Raw genomic sequence first — 16781 nt, 5'->3', positions numbered from 1 at the left:
TCCCTATCAGTTCCTTTAAGCCAACTCTTAGATATTTTACCCACCTGCTGAATAACAGTGTTCCACACCCACTAACATTATACAGATCCAAGAGAAAAGAGACTGTAACGCAGTCTGATGTCTAAGCTTTAACCCTTGTGTGGTGTTCATATTTTTGTTACTCAGCCAGTGTTCATGGCTAGAGTTTTGGCTTTCCAAATTAACACTATCAAACAATTTTATGTTAAATTACTCAACAGATGTTTACTTCATCCCAATTACAAGCCATATGAACAGCAAAGATGGTTAATTTTTTTCCCTTTCCCTTTGTTAGATCACATTTATGAATTAATGTGCTTCTCGTTTTTTTTTTGTTTTTTTTATAAAATGTTATAAAAAAAATAAATCAGTTATAATCAAGTGGAGTGAGTGGAAAGACACAACACATTTACACGTGAAGCAATATGTTTCACAACTAAATGGGATCAGCTGCTCATCAATGGTGACATTAGGCCCAGGGTTGTAAAACAGGGGGAGGTGGTGCACACACTTATCCCACACTGTCCTGATGGCAGCTAGCTTGTCTCTCTGCCGTCGAGCTGGTCTGTCGTCTCGGTTATCAAAACGGATAATCCTGGAAATTTTGTGGAAGTTTTCCAGAGACATTGATGCACGGAAAGGTTCTTGCCAGTTTCTGCATCCCACAGGGGTTCTGTGGATTCCCCTTCGGACCTGAAAACTCCTGCAAGGATAAGAACCCCAAAGTAGGCCTTTGGGGTTCTTAGATGAATTTGTTCCATCTCCTTCCACCTCTCTCCAAAAACACACCTTCCTTCTAGATTACTGCAATCCAGAATAATTTTCTGGATGGAATCTGGGATGAAAAGCTCAAATGAAGACTTGATGTCCTGCACATGAGTAACTGTCAGCCGTGTTGGCCCTGGCCAGTAGCAGCTCTGCAGGGTGGCTCATTTCTTGGGCAAGAAGACCATTCAATTTCACCAGTTATTGACATCCATATTTCTTCACTTGCTGTCTGGTGGGCTTGTTCTGGTCCTGGAGCTGGCAGCAGATGGGGTGCTCGTCTTCGTTTTGTTACTAAATGGTGCTCAACCTCATCCTCTTCTTCAAAGTCCCTGTCAGACTCTGAATTTTCAGAAATGTGAAATATTCTGAAACCTCTTTGTCAACATCATCATCCGAAGCCCCTCTCTTTTCCAAAATCAATTGGATGGCCCTCACAGCAGATAATCTTTTGCCATCTTGATCAGTTGTGATAAAGAACCACACTGGCAAAGTCTTATTTATAGTATTATGCCCCTAATTTGCAGGTAATTTGCAGACAATCTGCTACGCAGCAAAAAGCAAGACACAAGGCTCTGGTTTACTCATGCATGAGGGAGATCTGCCTGGAGCCAAGTGTCGTCCCACCACTTGACCTCTGTCAGACTCTCAGCCAGGCTCCCCATAGCACTCCTTTTATTGTGGTTACATGAATATGCATAGGGTCATTAACATATAGCATCTTACATAGGTATACATGTGAACAAAGAATACTGTGTGTGTGTGTGTGTGTGTGGTCAAAAGGGTCATATAACATAAAAGCACGAAGGCAAACATCCCATCCTTGGTCAGGAAGAGGGTAGACTAGACTAGACTAGGGCCAAAATACCAGCTACTGTGTGTGCAAACCTGGTAAAGACCTATAGTAAACGTTTGACCTCTGTTATTGCCAACAAAGGTTATGTTACAAAGTACTGAGTTGTATTTTTGTTATTGACCAAATACTTATTATCCACCCTGATTTACGAATAAATTCTTTACAAATCCTACCATGTGAATTCATGGATTTTTTTTTCACATTCTGTCTCTCACAGTTGAAGTGTACCTCTGGTGCAAATTACTGACCTCTGTCATCATTTTAGGTGGGGGAACTTGCACAATCGGTGGCTGACTAAATACTTTTTTGCCCCACTGTATATTTATATGGCTCTTTGAGAGGATATTGATTGACAGTAATGCATTCCCAAGTCCCTCCAACAGGACTTGAAATTGGTGTGAAATATAAGAGCTGCCCAAAAACATGTAACGTTTAAGAATTTCATCACAGCGTGAAACCACAGTTCTCAAAAAAGCTCACCACACCACCTTCTTCCTTGACAACGTCACATTCAGTGAGTATATGTTTATAACTCTTCTTTTCAAAACAAAAATGTGAGTGTGTGTGAATCTCCAATCATCTCCTGGATGATTGAGAATGCATCAAGACGTGAGTGTGTGTGGTTCATTTAGGGGACATCTTTACATTTTAGAGTGAAAAAACAGCTTGACTTACATGCTTTCCAAATTCACACCGCATTAATTTAAGTATTCAACAAGTTAATTGATCTACACAGCACGGCCATTCTGTTATGGGGCTGCCCATCACATACTAGCTACTTTTGGCTGCCCCTTTATTATCAATTTTACATGCCTTGATGTGACTGTGGTCTGGCCCTATTTACCTAAACCTGAATTAAATTATTCACAAGTCACTACAACAGGTATACTTGTGTTTAATTTGGCGTATTTGATGCTCTTCCCGACACAGCTGTCAAGGGATTTTTTTTTCCTCCTCCTGGTACTTAAATGGGGATCTTTCACTGTTAGGCAAATGTGCAAACCACTACACTATAGAGCCACAGCCTTCACATAATCCTCCTATACTGCTTAGAAAGAGTAAGTCTCTACCTTGACTCTCATGTCAGTGTCTGTGAGGACCATGTAGAACTCCTCGTAGGTCATGCCAAACTCTTTCCTCAGCTCTGTGATCAGATGCTGGTTCACCAAGTCTTCCTGACGAAAGCCCTTCATAGGCTTGTCATTCCCTGGAGAAATAAAGGCACATTAGAATGATTCAATATCTACTTTCCTACTTTAAAGGGGGTACTAATTTCCCCTTTAAAGAATATCAATTAACTGTTAAAATCAAAGGAACATAACATTTATTGTATTTGGAATCTTAGTGAAATGGTCCAAAAGTCAAATGTAAATCTAATATATTGCCCGGAATATCAGATTGGGAAAATTGGGGAAAGAAGGAAAACTGCACACTATTGGTTAATCTGTCTTCTGTCATGTCTCCCTCCCCTCACTGCCAGTCGGTTGCGGCAGATGGCTGCCTCTCACTGAACCTGAGGTTTCTTCCTGTTCAAAAGGAGTTTTTTTTTCCCTTCTTCTCACTGTCACCAAGTGATTGCTTGGTGACAGTGAGTCTTCTGAATGTTGGGGTTTTTTTTGGTTTTTTTTCCTGACAATTATTCAAATGGTTATGGCTTCAAAAGGCTAGAAAAGTACAGGGCAGATACAAAAACAGCTTAAGACATATTACAGTCGTATTTCTTAACGTAAAATGAAGAGCAATTGTTTCCCAGTTAATATGCTTACTCCTCTTTTAGTTTAGTTATCTATGCTGATTTCAAAAAACTGCTCCTTTAACAAATTTGTCTGAGAAGTTTAAGAATTAGACTCTTGAGTGAAGAGCAGAACTGAAGCATGCAGGACAAACTGGACAGACAGCAGCTGAGATCTAAAAGGGTTGGATGTCTCAGAAGTCTAATGGAGCTGGTGTTTATGCAGACCAAAGCCTTTAATCATAGCTCCTTCCGTGTGTGTGTGTATGACATACAGACCACAGAACAGTGTGTTCTTGGTAGAGATGGTACGATACCACTTTTTTATGTCCAATACCGATATCATAAATTTGGATATCTGCCGATACCGATATGAATCCGATATAGTGTTTTTTAATCAACAAAACTGTTTTTTAAAATATCTTGCTGCATTTTGCAAGTCTGCAAGTTCATACTCAAGTTTAAAACAACAACTACACTAAAGCTATTCTGTTATACCTGTATGCAAAAAAAAATAATTCATAGTTCAGCAATACTGATCAATCTAATAAACTTAAACCTACACCATCCTCCCTATTCTGGTATTTTAAAGAGTACTTAGCGTAAATATTAAGCAACCTAACTAATAGGGTTCCAACTCCCAGCAACAACATAAATAAATAAAAAATAGGGAACCTCCATCACGCTCCACCTCATGATGCTTAATCGACGTAATCAACCTTAATTTGATGCAGTGTGAAAAAAAATGCACAGAAATCAATTATTTTTCAAGAAATATTAAATAGATTCAACATCTTTCTTCAACAAAATTGCAGACTGCACAGATGGTACCTTCCCAAAGTAAAAAGTACTATAGCTTACTAGGGTATTGGTATATATATTAGACTTAATAGTCACTATATACAGTAATTGACTTCTATTCATTTTACATCAAATTAAAACTTTGGGTGTCAGATAATTATTTATTAAAAGCTCGACATTTTAAATGAGAATAAGAAAGAAAAGTATGTCTTTGTGCCCCCTTTTCCCAGTTAATGCCCTATCGGCCCCCCTGGCTAAACTTTTTATTTACTAAATTTTCTATTTTCTATGAGTCTGTTGTGGCCAGTGCGATCCTCTATGCTGTTGCATGCTGGGGGAGCAGGCTGAGGGTCGCAGATGCCAACAGACTTAATAAACTAATCCGTAAGGCCAGCAATGTTGTGGGGATGGAGCTGGACTCCCTCAAGGTGGTGTCGGAGAGGCGGATGCTGTCCAAGATAAAGACAATGTTGGATAACACCTCCCACCCACTCCATGACATGCTGGTCAGTCACAGGAGCACGTTCAGTGAGAGACTGAGATTACCGAAAAGCACCACTGAACGACACAGGAAATCATTCCTGCCTGTGGCCATCTCCCTGTACAACGCATCCACTTAACACACTGTTTGCTGCTACAGCTACACGTTTCTTTTCCAACTATTTATTTATGAGTGACTTATGTATGTATGTATGTATATATATGTATATATTGTACTATTCTTAGTTAGTGTATTGTCTGTCTTGTCTTAATGTTGGTTTAAAATGGAGCACTGTAACAAAAAATAATTTCCCCCAGGGATCAATAAAGTATTCTGATTCTGATTTGCTAGATCTGCCCCTGCACAGTTACCAGCGTCAGCTACGTAGAAAAAGATCCTGGTGTAGAAAGTAATATTAAATAAATTCTAACAACAGCTTATCAAGCTTAAACGTGCTGCTGTTGTTCAGCCGCTGGTTTCCTCTTTCTGGTGCAAAGTGGGCCAAAAACAAACGAGAGATGGACTCGCGACAGAAAAGCAGATCAGCTGATCATTGAGCAATTTCACGATTGAAGTAGCAGCCGGAGAGCGAGAGGCAGTCGCTTGTTAAGCTTAACGCAGGAATGCTTTACAAACATTCAGAGATGGACTTACACACTTGCTTTACTTCTCTCGGGGATAACTTTGTCGGAGATGAAATGCCAGGTTGCTAGTGAAGCTCCACATGCTATCCAGACCACCGACAGGTCCCGCATGCCACAGCCGCTCTATCACGTGATGCATACTGCTCCGACGTGCTAACGTTCTGAGGTGAGTTACGGCGTGTTGCAAGTTTTGTGAGGTGCTTTCGTGATATTTAATGGATCGGATTACATTTTTTATTTTTCTCCGATCCAGTAATTTAGGTCAGTATCGGACCGATACCGATATGTAATATCGGATCGGTCCATCTCTAGTTCTTGGTGGCTGGTTTGCCCACTCTCTGCTGTGTAATGTGTATGAGCAATCACGTCAGGAAACCCCCAGTACATGTAGGTGGCAGAAGACAGACTGCACACACAGATATGTACAGCAAACATTCTTTAATATGGTCTATATGCAAACATACACTTGGCCAACCAGGCTACAACCCAAAGATGAAGTCACTGTAACCAGAGGAGGGGCAATGCTGAAAGGACCAGCTGTTTGTACATGATCACCCACAGTGCGTTTCTCTCACTTCCAAGGACTCTTATGTTGACTTCCATTTACTTTCTTGAGATTCATTTACATACTGTTGCTTACCTTAACCTAAACTTAAATCAAGCCTTCAGTATGGACAGCACTCACACAACAACATTTCCCTGAAAAATGGTATTTTAAGGCAAATCACATCTACTGTATTCCTAAAAACATTCAAACTTACTTACATTTATGACAGAATGCCTGAGTCTGTTTATTTCAGTACTAAGTAGAGAGCAAGCTTGAGTAGACAAAGTGTTAAAGTCAAACTCTCTTGTATTGCAGGGTCTTTAGTATATAAAACAACTTGGGATGGCTGTTGTTGTAAATCAGGGCAATAAAAAAAAACCTGGACTAACTGCTTTGTTGTTCTGTGTTTCTAGTTAACTTGTTTTTTTTGTGTGGTGCACAGAAGTTCCCACTGTTGTGTTACTGGTTTAATATTGTTTTCCTCATACTACATGTGAGTATTCTGTGTTTTCACAAAGTAGAACAGAAAAGCAGCAGCTCTTAAAATGACAGGAAAAGCATTTAGTTGGATCTACGATGACTCTGTCATCCTAAGGAAGATTTACTGACAGCGGAAACATGATTTTGATTTAGAATTACAGCCTTTTGCGGTCATCTTTGTACCGAGTTGTTTCTCCTCATAAGCTGTTTCACAGATGAGCCATTAAAGGTAGAAAAGCTGGTCATCCAGTTTCATATTGGGCTCTTTGTGGATGCTCTGACCAACAAGGAAAGCCAACTTGTGGGCGTACTGGCAGGGAGCAGGCACTCTGATGATCCCCTAAAGCACAAAGAAAAACAATCAGGCATGACCAACACAATGCCAAAGTCAGTGACATTTACACAGTCGGGGAAAATTATTTGATCCCTGCTGAATTTATACGTTTGCTCACTTACACAGAAATGAAGTCTAATTTTTAATGGCAGTTTTATTTTAACAAATACAGAAAAAAACCCATTATATCAGAGTTATGAATGGATTCACATGTCACTGAGTGAAACAAGTATTTGATACACAAGTAAAACACAAGTGGGTACTTTGTGAAGGAACTCTTGGCCAGTACAGCCGTATAGTCTGTCACCAGGTTTGCACACATCTCTGGAGTGATTTTGGCCCGGTCCTTTTTACAGAAACTAAGTCCTTTAGGTTTCTCAGTTGCCACTTGGGAACTCAAAGCTTAAGCTCCCTCCACAGGTTTTCTATACAATTGAGGTCTGGAAACTGACTAGACCACTCAATGACCTTAATGTACTACTTCTTTGGCCGGTATGTTTTAGGTCATCATCATGCTGGAAGACTGATTCGGACTAGGGCTGCCACGATTAGTCGACTATCAAAATCGTCGACGACTAATTTAATAGTTGATGTGTCGTTTGAAGCTTTGTAAGATCCCAAAAGACGCAGGAATAAGTAATAGTATTTAAGGGTGTAATAACGGACTGAAGCAGAAGATGGCAGCACTGCATGTACAAGGATGCCAGCTGCCGTTAAACCTTGAAGAAGAGGAAGCCTTGTCCCAGAATTCGTAGCGCAGCCCTACTCAGTTTCCAACAATGGCGGCAGCTAGTTAGTTTTAATGTTACTCTTATTATTCTTTCTGGGTCACAAAATAAACGTTTAACATATTTTCAGGCGAGAATGTAGCTGTGTAAACTTCAAATATCTGCTCAGTTTATCAAGACACCACGTATTTTCAAAAGCGCTCCGACGTTTTCGGAGAAGTCTGTTACCCACCAGCTCGATAGCGAGCCGGGGTTCAAGGCTCACCAGAGCCGGTGAGAACACCGGACTCCCGGCAAATCGTTTTCAAACCCAATGCCGTCTTTCACTACTCAGGTTAAACATATATAAATCAGTTAGATAACTTAAAAATGTTATCGTTTAGCTTTTTGTTTTAGTATTTTATTTGTTCCTGAGTAAATCGGTTTGGCTGAGATTAAAGTTATAGTTTTTACACAGCTGAATAAACATCAAGCAGACAGCTGATTATCAGGAGTGTGAGATGCTCGAGAATATACTCCGGTGTCCTGTTATATTTTAGATAGCAAGGAGCAACGGCTGAGTTTATTATACTCCACCGAAACAATCTGCAGATTTCATTAAACTTTAATAAACTATCATCTAGTCTTTATTTTTAGTTAGCACATACCATAAACACTTAAAGCTGTAAACTAATGATAGTTATATAAGAGCAGATGCTGCTGGTGCAATAAGCGGTACGTTTTACGTCCAATGGATGCATGATCTGATTAGTCGACTAATCGCAAAAATAATCGGTGACTAGTCGACTATCAAAATAATTGTTTGTGGCAGCCCTAATTCGGACCCACCTTTAGTCTTCTGTGCTCTTATCGGAAAAACACCTCCAAAGTACAAAGTTTCCACCTTCATGTTTGACTGCAGAGATCATGTTCTTTGGCAATACTCTGCATTTCTTGTCCTACAAATACAGCGGGTTGAGCTGATGCCAAAGAGCTCAATTTTGGTTTCATCTGACCGCAGCACTTTCCAAGCCTTCTCTAAATCATTTAGTTGTTCACTGGCGAACTTAAGATGGGTGTGTCATGTGCCTTCCTGGTGTCCGTAGTCCCAGCTGCCTTCAGATCTCTAACACGCTCCTGGCATGTAGTTTTGTGCTGATGACCACCTTTCTTGTGCACCCCATGAGCAAAGATCGTATGTGGAGCTCCAAACCGAGGGCAACTGATGGTCATTTTATATTTCCAGATAATTGCACCAGTAATTGTCACCTTCTTACATCCCATTCCCCGTTTGTCCTTTGACAGCTCTTTTTCAATTACTGAAAAATATAATTAATTGAAGAAATTGATTCTGTAGACAGGTGTGCTTTATAATTAGACACTCTTCAACTCATTGATTGTAATTTGCCAATTTGAGTCAGAATTCTGGCTGGGTTGTAGGGGATCAAATAATTATATCACTCATTGATTTTTGACTGATATTCTCCCTCCATTAAAATTAAATTGTATTGCTTTGTAAATTTTTAAATTAGAGTCGATCATTCAAAAACGTCATCATTCAATGAAAACTCCTTAAAAACACTGAGGAGAAAGACGCCTGATTATGACCGGTTTAGATGAAGACAACATTTTCAGTGTAGAAAGATTTCTACTCAAAAAGGTCACTCTGATGCCAGCCTACCTGCCAGTTGTAGTACATGTGGCAGAGCTTGTAGGTGAGCCGCTGCATGTGATCTGGCTTGAGTCCACTGGTGTCATACACGACATTGTAGTGGGTTGGTGAGACACTCCCACTGCGAACAGCCTGGCTCACAATATAGAAGTCATACCTAGAAAACAAACGTGCAACAGTACTGTCACAATACAACTGCTCCTATGTAAATATCAAAAGACCGTTAACAGCTAAAAACAAAAAACCAACAAAAACCCCGTCCCCCTCAAAACAAGACGTACCACTCTGGCCGGGTGACCTCTGCGTCAATGATGGTGCCAGGAGGAGGATTGGACACCTTGCCATTTATGTGGGCGAAAAACCTGCTGCTTATGCGCTTCCTCACCACCACCACACTCAGCTTTGGGCTACAACAAAAAGACAGAGGCTCTGGGAAAACCTGACACTTCTACTAAATAATCTCAACTTTGTTCTTTAGATGCTCAGGAATAAATACTAACAGCACTACAAAAACGTCCATGTTCCAACCAGTCATTTTACTTTACTGTCCTTACAATTCTCAAATCAAAGGAAGGAATCATGTATGACCATTTGTATTATCAATAACCCCACAGTGCAAATTTAACTGCCTCTGAGGGCAACGGTTTTTAGAGATTTAAAAAACACCATAACTGTTGGAGATGTAAAAACTCACTTGTAGTCTTGCCCCATTGACTTGATGGAGTCCATGATCTGCTGAACCTCATAGTTCACCACACTGTGCAACTGCCCATCCCCCACTCCGTCTCGGTAAACGATGATGCGTGAAGGCAGACAGCCATTGAACCTCAAATACTCTTTCAGGGCAGCTGGAAAACAAAGTGTTAAGACAGTTTCTGAGATCCTCTGTGTATTTAAAAGTAAAAGTTTTTGAAATGACAAAAGAAACTTGCCACTCAAAGTCTTCTTCAGCTCATCCATGATCTCCTGACCTTTGTGTTGCAGCACACACTTTGAGAACCACCTTGAAAAACATTTGAATCATTAACTGTACTATTGCATTTAAAGGCTGGGAAACCACACACACACACACACACACACACACACACACACACACACACACACACACACACACACACACACACAAAACGCCAAGTGAGGCCTTGTTTGCACATGTTGAACATAACCGAGAGCATTGCACTGCTCCCAGTGTGAATTCCCACCTCAGTTACAGAAACCAACCTGCTCATGCTTTGGTTGAGACTGGCCACTAGAGCACCAATAGACCTTTTCCCAGCAGCGGTGTCATGGTAGCAGTCGATGCCCACGATCATCAGCTGTTTGAGCTGCACAAACATGACAATATCACAAGGGGTTGCCACAGCAGGTAGCTCCGGATGTATGACTTAGCAGATTTTCTTTCTTTTTCTTAATGTTGGACAGCTACAGAACCATAGATGATTTCTGCACCTCCAGAGATCAAACTGGGGATCTATTTTTAAGAAGTCATCCCAAGGACAGTCAGAGGCATTGTGAACCCAATCAAACCAGTTTTGGATGAAAGGAGAAAAAAAAATACATTCTCATCTAAAGCACCAGAAAGTTTAATCAATTCAAAAGTTACTACTCTTTGCTTTCCAAAACACCTTAAACTTTAATCTCTGACATCTGAAGTATTTAGTTTGTGCGGGACTTACAGGGATTTCCACACTCCAGAGTTCCCCTCCCATCTTGCAAGCCATCTGCAGAGCAATCTTTGTAGCTATAGTCATGAGTGCCTGAGGTCGGCTGAGGGTACGGGCCACCACACACTGGCTGGGAGTGGGGCGGTCCACACAAAGGAACTTCTTAACGCTGTCATACCTATCCTTCCTGTTGTTGGGGAGGACTACCACCACCTAACAAACAGAAACACCCTGAGGTCTGGTACCGCTTTGGGAAACGTCGAAATTAAGATCCCTGATGACAAAAATGCATTGTGACATAACTACAATACACTGACCTGCAGTTTCTGTCAGTTATAAAAAAAATGGCTACAATTCGAGCATTTAAATGCAAATGTGGTTCATAAAAAACATTTTAGACCTGAAAACTGAAAAGTAAATGTACAAGTGTGTGCACTTCACACATCACCAACCATCTCTATCTGGGGTCCGACACTGTGCCGCAGGGCTGCGAGGAGAGACTCCTGATGATCTTCATACTGTATCCTACAGAAAAACAAGGATGCACGATAACGTTTGTGAATTAAAAGACAAGAAAAAAAAAACCTACAAGTGTTACAGTCAAAAATTTCACTTTACATACATGACAGTCCATTGTGATAAAAAAAAAATGTGTTGCAGAAATACTTAAAAATGCTAAACTCACATGACAGGTTTTCCCATGGTGATTCCCAGTGGGCCTGAGACTCTGCTGAGGTTCTGTAGAAGAGAACTGGCTTCATTGCTGTTACGACGGGTGTGAAAGAGGAGCCAGTTGTTCAAGGGAGGAGCGCTTATCACAGCTAATCCACGCATCTCTTTGGCCCAGTCAGCGGCCCAGGGGTTGTAGTCATACTATGTGATAATTATATTAAACATATTAAACGAGCCCTTAAATGTATCTGTTTAATTAACTGAGAAGAAGAAATTATACCGATCTTGACCGTTGGTAAATCCTCTCCACAGGGAGGACTCTGCCAGCCAGATTTAGAAGTTGGTTATCAAAGCTGAGTCCCCACTTATCCAACTCGGCTTGCGCATCAGCGTTCCTGTGAAATAATTTAAGCTGTAAATCAAAGCCAGGAATCTTACAGACAGAACATAATGACGAAGAAATTTGCAGTCAACTTTTGAGTATATTATCAGAACACCCAAAGTGTGTCTGAGATGAAGACAACTTCTAGGGGAAAAAAAAAAAAAAAATCAGAGCTTTAATTGTCATAATCAATTGAAAATATATGCCTCAAAAATCACCTCTCCTCTTAAGCACAGTATAGATGTGACAAGTCCAGTGTTAACACTAAATCATTGTTTTATATATTATTGCCTAGCTATTAAAGACCACCTAGGCAATAACTCAAAACAATCCGTTTATTTCTATTCTGATTGTGATTATACTAGTGACTGTCACCTACCTCTGTATATTAGTGATAAATCTGTTGAGGCGTCCCTCCCTCTGCTCTGGGGTCAGTCTGGTGTGGGTACTCAAGTCCTTCATGATGCTGAAATCAGCCCGCATCTTATCAGTCAAGCCTGTTAAACACAACCAATCAAAATGTAAAATATCAAATTCCTATAAAAAGTTAGTTATAATAAAACAACTTCCTTGTAAAACACATCTGAGGCCAATGTTTCAGGTATCAGAATAAACAAACTAAATACCTTCTTGTGGATTACTATTAGTGAATCTAACTGCTAACATTTCTGACTTGTACCTTGTTGAAAGTGGTACATACATGTTTGTAAGATTAGCATTGTAACTTTAATGCAGACGGACTGAGGTCCTTAGACGTGACGCTGGAAAGTGGCCGGGGCCCCGAACAGGCCAAACGGAAGTGTCACGAACTGGTACAAACCGTACGGAGTGGAGAAGGCCGTTTTCTCCCTGGCCTCGGCAGACAAGGGAATCTGCCAATAGCCCTTGGTTAAGTCCAGTGTCGTGAAAAAGCGGGCCGTGCCTAACCGGTCCAGGAGCTCGTCGACCCAAGGCATGGGGTAGGCATCAAAGCGTGACACTTCGTTCACCCTGCGATAGTCGACACAGAACCGTATAGACCCATCCTTTGTCGCCACCAGAACGATGGGGCTACACCAGGCGCTGTGCGACTCTTCTATTACTCCCATCCTCAGCATTTCCGCCAATTCCCTCTGCACGATTTTTCGCTTATGCTCCGGGAGCCTGTAGGGCCGTGAACGCACCGTCACGCCGGGCTGCGTCACGAAATGGTGCTCGATGAGGGACGTCCGGCCGGGCAGGGGAGAGAACACGTCCGCAAAACGCTGTTGCAACGCGACAACATCCGCTCTCTGGGCCTGTGTGAGATGGTCATCACAAGGGAGGGAGGTGGGAATGATAGAATTTGGCACCTCAGGCCCCAACTCATCTCTCTCCTTCACCAAGCTCACCAGAGAAGCGGTTTCAACCTCTCGCCACAGTTTGAGGAGATTGAGGTGATAAATCTGCGTGGCTCCTCCCCTGTCCGACCGAGCGACCTCATAGTCCACGTCCCCGACTCGCCGTGTGACCACAAAGGGTCCTTGCCACTTGGCGAGCAACTTTGAGCTGGAAGTAGGGAGTAATACAAGCACTTTATCTCCCGGTGAAAATTGCCTGAACCTAGCCCCTCTGTCATACAGGCATTGCTGACGCTGCTGAGCCTGGAGCAAATTCTCCCGTGACAACCTCCCCAAAGTGTGGAGTTTTGCTCTCAGGTCCAACACGTACTGAATCTCATTTTTGGCGGGGCTCGGACCGTCCTCCCAGCTTTCGTTAATCAGGTCGAGCACCCCACGTGGCCTCCTGCCGAACAGCAGTTCAAAGGGAGAAAATCCCGTGGAGACCTGGGGCACCTCCCGCACTGCGAATAACAGAGGGTCTAGCCAGTGATCCCAATTGTGTTCATCCTCGTTAATGAACTTCCGAATCATGGACTTTAAAGTCTTATTCAGCCGCTCCACCAGCCCGTCAGTCTGAGGGTGGTAGACGCTGGTCCGAATAGATTTAATGCCCAGTAATTCGTACAGTTCCCGCAGTGTACGAGACATAAACGACGTGCCCTGGTCAGTCAGTATCTCTTTCGGGATTCCGACTCGGGAGATGACCTGAAACAGTGTCTGCGCCACACTCTTTGCAGAGATGGTGCGCAGCGGAACTGCTTCCGGGTACCGCGTTGCGTAATCCACCAGGACTAACACAAAGCGGTAGCTGCGTGCACTCCGGTGAAACGGCCCGATGAGGTCCATGCCGATGCGCTCAAACGGGACCTCAATGAGGGGGAGAGGGCGCAGCGGCGCCTTCGGTATGGCCGGCTGGTTAACAAGTTGGCAGTCCGGGCAGGACGCGCACCAGCGGCGCACATCCGCTCGGATGCCCGGCCAATAAAATCGGGCCGTTATTCGCTCCAGAGTTTTCTCATAGCCCATATGCCCTGCCATGGGGTTATAGTGGGCCGCCTGGAAAAGCGTTTCCCGGCGGCCCTGCGGCACCAACAACTGGGTGTGTGTTTCCTCTGTCTGAGTGTCACGACTCACTCGATATAATCGGTCATTTAATAAGACGAAACGTAGGTCTGCGCGGCCTCAGGGCGCACCACGTGACCATCAATAGCCATCACTTGGTCAAAGGCTGAGTGTAGGGTGCCGTCACGAGACTGCTCCAGTGGGAAATCACCCATGGGGGACACTTCCGGGGCCGGCGGGACGTCCCGTGAGGGACCCGCCGGCTCCTCCCCCCCGGAGTCGGTGTCGGACGACCCCGCGTCACCGCTGCATGCCGCGCACACGCTACACCCCGCTTCCGGTCGTGATCGCACCCCCGCGTACTGCCCCAGTAGCCGATGAAACCCCGGCCAATTGGTACCCAGAATCAGGGGGTGCGACAGGCGCGGGCTAACCGCCGCCGTTACTCTATGTGTTTTGCCCTTATACTTTAATAACAGCGGCACTCTGGGATACCTGTGAACATCACCATGCACATGTAACACACCCCAAGCAAGAGGGCGGCTGACAGATTATGTCTGGTTCTGAAAAAAACAGATAAATTATGAGATGGACGACAGGTAGTGTGTTTCCTCTCTCGCTTCTGCCAGATCTTTATTTAAACACATTCATGTGTTCACAACAGGTTGCAAAAACTTCTTAACATCTCTGTCTCACATTCCCAAAGCCCAAAATCAGAATAAACTAAAATAGTATAATAATAGTATAAACAAAAATCTAAACAGTCATCTCTGTTGTTTGTTACTAAGAGCTATAAATCACACTTTTTTTCACACATCGTTTGATAAAGCAAACATTCCAGTATTGTACCATATACTAATGGCGTATCTGTGTAGTGGAAATCTCCACATCAACATTGCAGAGCGATCAGAATTATTATAGGTTATTACACTAACTTTAGACAATAACAGTGACAACATATCAAACTGTCTCTGCGAACACATTAACTCAAATATACAGGAGCCGTGGTGTACTTTTGTTACAAGAGGGTGCCTTAAGTTTAGAAAACAACAAAGCTAACAGCTACTCTAGGATGTGGCGAGCTAAGCTAGCTCCTACTCTCGATCGTAACACATTTCAATGAGCAAAACAGACGAATACAGATCCCAGCAAAACAAACTGCTGGTCAGGTTTTACCCTTATTTGGCATGTAAATTATGTGGACCACATGTGTGGCCTTATTACTTACTAACCTGAAAAAAACAGATAAATTATGAGATGGACGACAGGTAGTGTGTTTCCTCTCTCGCTTCTGCCAGATCTGAAGACGAGCAGTAGCGTCACACTAAACCATCTCACTGGGGCGGAAGTGCCCCCTTGTGGCGTAACTAGGGATCACACCACATGTTGGATCTCCAACAAAAATCACAAGATTAAGGCCCTTCCTTAACAAAACTACACCTAAAAGCTTAAATCACATAATGTGACCACACATTACAGTGTGTCACACACACACCTCACCTCCACCCATTCTGCCTCCAGCAATGCCCCGGGGCGAACCAAGCTTTGGTGTACGAGGGTCTGCGTGCAGCCCGTGTCCACCAACGCCTGGTCCCCTCGAGTCCTTACCGGAATACTGTATGTCCCTCCTGGACCGGGGGAGGGTGCTGGGGCGCCAGCAACGCGAAACACCTGCCCCACTTCCATAAGCGGACAATCCCTCCTCAGGTGCCCCGGCTGCCCGCACTTCCAACACTCCGGCCCCGGCGTCTGTGCTGCTCTCCGTGGCTCGGGGGCGGCTCCACTTGGCTCGGCTGCCCTGGACGGCACCAACGCCGCGAAAGGGTTAGTGGGGCTCAGCGCCGGCAGCCGCTCTGCCTGCCCTGGTGCCGGCACACGGCGCCTCGGGGCCGGCACTGGGGCCTGTTTGTTCGGCCTCCGTCCGGCGTCCCCGGGTTCCCCTGCTCCAGCGGCAAGGTGGTCCTCCGCCAGCGTCACCGCTACCTCCAAGCTTGCGGGCCGGTGGCACCGGACCCATCTCGCCGTCTCCGCTGGCAATCCCTCCGTGAACTGCTCCAGCACCACCTTGTCCACCAGCTTCGTCTCCCCCTCCGATGTTCCCGGTTGCAGCCAGCGCACCGCCGCGTCGCGCAGCTGCCGGGCCCAGGCGAATGGTCGGTCCGTTGTAGCCAGCCGACAGGCCCGGAACCGCCGGCGATGGTCTTCGGCGGTGAGCCCCAGCCTGTCCATCACCGCCCGGCTCACGTCCGTGAAGCTGCTCCTCGACGCCGGAGGCAGACTCAGGGCCACTGTTTGTGCCTCCCCGGACAGCAGGGGGAGCAGCCGCGGAGCCCACTCCTCCCGCGGCCATTGGCAAGCCTCCGCCGTGGCACGGAAGGTCTCCAAAAAAACCTGTGGGTCGTCCCCGTCCCCCATCCGGGGCTCCGCCACCGACAGTGGCGAGGGCTTCGGCGTGGCAGCGGCCCCGAACTCCAGAACTTGCGTCTGTCGGTCCGTCTGCTCCCGCAGCGCGGCCAGGTGGGCACGCTGGTCGGCCGCCTGATCCCGGCTCATCGTCGCCATCTCCGCCAGCATCTGCGCCAAGAATTGCAGAGGCTGGGCGG

At 44.5% G+C, this 16781-nt stretch overlaps 1 protein-coding gene across 2 annotated transcripts; it reads right to left on the bottom strand.

The window, feature by feature from the left end:
- Window positions 1-5729: 5729 nt before the first annotated feature.
- LOC146606801 (piwi-like protein 1) lies at window positions 5730-15444 on the bottom strand. Of its 2 annotated transcripts, none has more exons than XM_085349383.1 (12): window positions 15411-15444; window positions 12135-12252; window positions 11654-11768; window positions 11387-11574; window positions 11154-11226; window positions 10714-10914; window positions 10259-10362; window positions 9970-10040; window positions 9732-9885; window positions 9319-9444; window positions 9047-9194; window positions 5730-6664 (listed from the first exon to the last, which is right to left on the bottom strand). In XM_085349383.1, exons 2-12 carry the CDS (start codon window positions 12236-12238, stop codon window positions 6548-6550), a joined length of 1401 nt encoding a protein of 466 aa, XP_085205509.1. In that variant the 5' UTR covers window positions 12239-12252; window positions 15411-15444; the 3' UTR covers window positions 5730-6547. The 2 variants fall into 2 exon arrangements, with proteins under 2 accessions (XP_085205509.1, XP_085205510.1); XM_085349384.1 differs by lacking the exon at window positions 15411-15444 and adding an exon at window positions 14745-14794 and having other exon boundaries at window positions 12135-12255.
- Window positions 15445-16781: the final 1337 nt, after the last annotated feature.

This window comes from Diplotaxodon limnothrissa, unplaced genomic scaffold (genome assembly GCF_057381915.1).
Source record: "Diplotaxodon limnothrissa isolate DT_005_m unplaced genomic scaffold, D_limnothrissa_male_GT1.1 unmapped_scaffold_7, whole genome shotgun sequence".
Taxonomy (NCBI): domain Eukaryota; kingdom Metazoa; phylum Chordata; class Actinopteri; order Cichliformes; family Cichlidae; genus Diplotaxodon; species Diplotaxodon limnothrissa.
This window is presented reverse-complemented; position numbering and strand designations above follow the sequence as displayed.

Coding starts and splice junctions, on each gene's coding strand:
- LOC146606801 (XM_085349383.1), bottom strand. CDS start 12,238: ATGCGGGCTGATTTCAGCATCATGAAGGACTTGAGTACCCACACCAGA. Junction 11,575..11,653: donor TTTACCAACGGTCAAGATCG/GTATAATTTCTT, acceptor ATTATCACATAG/TATGACTACAACCCCTGGGC. Junction 9,195..9,318: donor GAGGTCACCCGGCCAGAGTG/GTACGTCTTGTT, acceptor TTTGTTTTCTAG/GTATGACTTCTATATTGTGA.